Source organism: Neltuma alba, unplaced genomic scaffold, assembly GCF_004799145.2.
Source record: "Neltuma alba isolate B1F8T4 unplaced genomic scaffold, ASM479914v2 tig00011086_pilon, whole genome shotgun sequence".
Classification (NCBI taxonomy): domain Eukaryota; kingdom Viridiplantae; phylum Streptophyta; class Magnoliopsida; order Fabales; family Fabaceae; genus Neltuma; species Neltuma alba.
In genome coordinates this window covers 197,848-201,522 of record NW_021635827.1, presented here as the reverse complement: position 1 = coordinate 201,522, position 3,675 = coordinate 197,848, and the positions used below count along the sequence as shown (strand labels likewise).

General features: G+C 29.5%; 1 protein-coding gene across 1 annotated transcript; it reads right to left on the bottom strand.

Annotated features, from left to right (window-relative positions):
• Positions 1–2,311: 2,311 nt before the first annotated feature.
• On the bottom strand, positions 2,312–2,734 carry LOC114761161 (putative F-box/LRR-repeat protein At4g13960). The gene has a single exon (XM_028950488.1). It carries the CDS (start codon positions 2,732–2,734, stop codon positions 2,312–2,314), a length of 423 nt encoding a protein of 140 aa, XP_028806321.1.
• Between the last annotated feature and the right edge of the window lie 941 nt (positions 2,735–3,675).

Here is a 3,675-nt window from a genome sequence, read left to right as displayed (position 1 = left end):
TTTGCTTCCTCTTCATTGGTGTGCCGGCACTTAATTAATTTGCCATCACGCTAGCTTGGCCACATAGATCCTTTAATCTAACAACAAAGAGGATGAAAACTACAGAAAAAGGAATGGAGGGTGAAGGTTTAAGCACACCTCTTTTTTTAAAAAAAGAAAAAATTAGAGGGGTAGATACTAATAGTCTAATATTACAAATGAGATCGGATCCACGATTTCCCATCTATAGAGGAACATTCATTTTAAACATACCTTTTGAATGGATCAAAATACCTACGTAAAACCGGATCACAATCTAGACTGAAAATTACGAGGAGGCAGTTTTAAAGGAAAGAAGAAAAACTACCTCACATGAGCCATACATCTCATTTATTTAAAATATATCCCATTTACTTTATTGGTTGGGATCGGGACCTTATAAAATATTTTCCTCCTCCTGTGTTGAGCGTGTCATAACAAAAAATATCGTAATCAAAGGCTCAAATCAATGTGATATATTTGGAAAGGAGTTCACTTAGTTCAGGGGCTCCTTATTACTTGGTGATAAGACTAAATTCCAATTTCAATTTAGGTAGTCTATATAAACTTTAATATTTTTTATATTTTTCATCGTATTTTAATTTATTATAACAGATGCAGAATTTAAACTCTAGATAATTTTCTTATTGTCAGGAAGTTAAAGAGAGAGAAAAACTTATTTTATTATCTAAAAATATAAGTTAAAAATTTTAGATATATGTCATATATCGAAGTCAAATTAAAATACTAAAAGATCTCTGTGTGTGTGCATACATATAAAATGTATTTGCATCCAATTACCTATATCAATTATGCCAAATTTTCCAATCAAACATAAACATGTATCTTATATTTGAAATATTAATATTTAATAGCATTTAATTACAAATTCACCGAAACGAAAAAGATATATGGTCATGTGTAATCAGAAAACTTGACATACTGAATATAAAGAATTTGACCTAAGTTTTTTTCATATATTTAACTGTTATATATGGTTCAAGAATATTTTTGTTAGTTGAAAGAATTAAAAAAATATAACCTAAATCCTTTCTATTTAAATCCTTAAAAAGGGAACAAATATGCGAAATTTAAGGGGTGATAATAACCGAAAAAGACGTCATAAAAAAAAACTGAAAAAGAATGTTTTCATTGAGTTTTCTCTCCACTTCCCTCCATTTAGTATCTCTATTATTGGATTAACATCAAATGGTTGAGATTTAATATAATATTGTTATATTAAATATATATATATATATATAAATACCTTTAACTTATATTTAAATAAGTACTATGATATTATTATAACCACTTCGGCCCCGGGGGGGAACACGAGCCTAATTTTTCAGTTTGGCCCAAAAGAAAAATCTAATATTTCAAAATTCATAGGACATAAGTAATAGAACTGCAACTACCTTTAATTTATAAAATAATTTGTTAGTATGGTGATTAAAACTTTTGCATTCTACATTGTGCTTTAAAAAAAAAAAAAACTTGTAAATTGTAACCCTAACCCAACGCTAAGTCAAAGTATTCTTTGAGACCCCCTTGGCTTATAAAACGGAAAAACATAAAAATAAGGAAATGGAAAAAAATCATTTTCCGATCTTACAAGTTATGGGAGTTTGATTACTCATGATCTCAAAGAAAAAAAATTAATAAAAGAATAATTATCATTTAATAATATCCACGCAAGTGAATTTTAATAAACCCTCTACGCATATCACGAAAAAGGATAAATACCACTCAATGTTATTCATATATGTTTATCGGTGATTACATTTAGGATTGGAAAAAAAAAAAAGAAGACGAAGAAACCAAAAAAAAAAAAAACCATAAACAAAGATCTATGAATCTAATAGCAACAGTATAACATCCAACATAAATTTCTGATACTGAGAGTTATTATTTCTGAGGTATAAGGATATATTTTCGAACATTTGGCTGAGTGATGGAAATGGTCCTCAAATCTCTTGCATTGTTGAGAATAAACATCGCAACCTTAAACTCACTTTCTTTTCCCTTGAAATCCACCAGGAATTTCTTCAATGTGCCCAGAAATGATGGAACATTTGGTCTGAGCAAATTTCCAAGAAGTCTGTAGTTTGTGAACTCAAGATCATGCACAACAATATGTTCAAGTAACAGTTCTTCAACATTGGCACATCCAGAAAAGAGCTTTACAACACATTTATAATCTTCAAACATAACGCGTTCCAAATGCAAGACTTTAAGGGAAGGAAAATTAACCAAGAGAGGAGTATCTATACGTACCCCATACAATTTCAAAACCCTAATGGGACTGCAGACAAATGTTAGAAGGAACACTAATTTGAAACAAGTATGGAACACTTAGCTCTATTTGCTCAACTTTGCAGTTTATAGCTGCTTTAAACCAACCATCGATCTTACGATCGTCTAGATAGTAATAATCAACACAATTGAGACGAAGTAGCTTGATGGTTGTGGAATCATTATTGGAGATGAGAACTTTGTCTACAAAACGTTCGAAGGATCCAAAACGACAATGACAAAAGGATTTGGCGTCGAGGTCAAGAGTGGGCAATCCAATCCAAAGTGAAATCCATCTCTTAGATAAGATGCTTGTGGAAATGGCTTCTTTAGTATTAAGAAGAGAGAGGATATGTTGAAGCAATGAGTCTGGTACGTTGCTAATTCTATCTCTTGATGCTGCTTGGGATTTTGATTTTGCCATAACTTGGCTCTACTTTGGGAATCAAGTATGAGAAATGAAGGTTTTAGTTGAAATCAAAGGTTTAGGGAAGTAATTAATGAGTCTGGTAAATACCTTCTAGGTTAATTCTGTTTGAGCTGAGCTTTCGTTGTATACCAAAATTGTAAAATACTTAATAAAGGGAACCTAATCCGAATTCAGTGCTCATTGTGATATCCAAATCTAATTTCATTAGATGCTTAATAATAATTTCGTTTTCGTCAAAAACATAAGAATAAAGTATTTCATGCCGAAAGATATATAAGAATGAAGGAATTAAATAACATTTGTATCATCACTTTTAACATGGGCGGCTATATGAGAGATGAGCAACCCATGAATCCGGATATATTCAAGGCAATCACTGTTTTTCGAAAAACCAAAAAAGACTTAAAATTTGTTTCGTATAATATGTTTTGTTTAAATTGAGTCTTTATTATTTGATATTTTCATTTTAATTGATAAATTTTATGAAATTTTATTTATAGAAATACAATGGTGTTAAAACAACGTGAAAATGAAGGAGAGTCCGTAAAATTCATGAAAGTATACAAATTAAAATCAACAATTTGTATACACAAGGATAAATGCCTGCAACAGATCAAACTATGATGACTTCCTTGAAACAAAATAAATTACAGGGACCTAATTTTGAAATAAGCTATAAGAACTGACAGATTAATTTTTCTTTAAAAATTATTAAAGATATATACTACTTTCACTCTTTAATATAAGACTTAGTTGACTAATTTGAAAAAATTAAGAAAATTAATTTAGTTATTTATAATAATAAATAGGTGTTGTCTTTTCTAGAATACCCTTACTAATCATGTGTATTAGCTAAAACTATCATTTGATAAAACTTTTAATGTGTACAACTACTATAAAGACTACTTTTAAAAAATAAATAAATATAAGAAATA

Excerpts from the sequence above, each read along its gene's own strand:
- LOC114761161 (XM_028950488.1), bottom strand. The coding sequence starts at position 2,734 with ATGGCAAAATCAAAATCCCAAGCAGCATCAAGAGATAGAATTAGCAAC.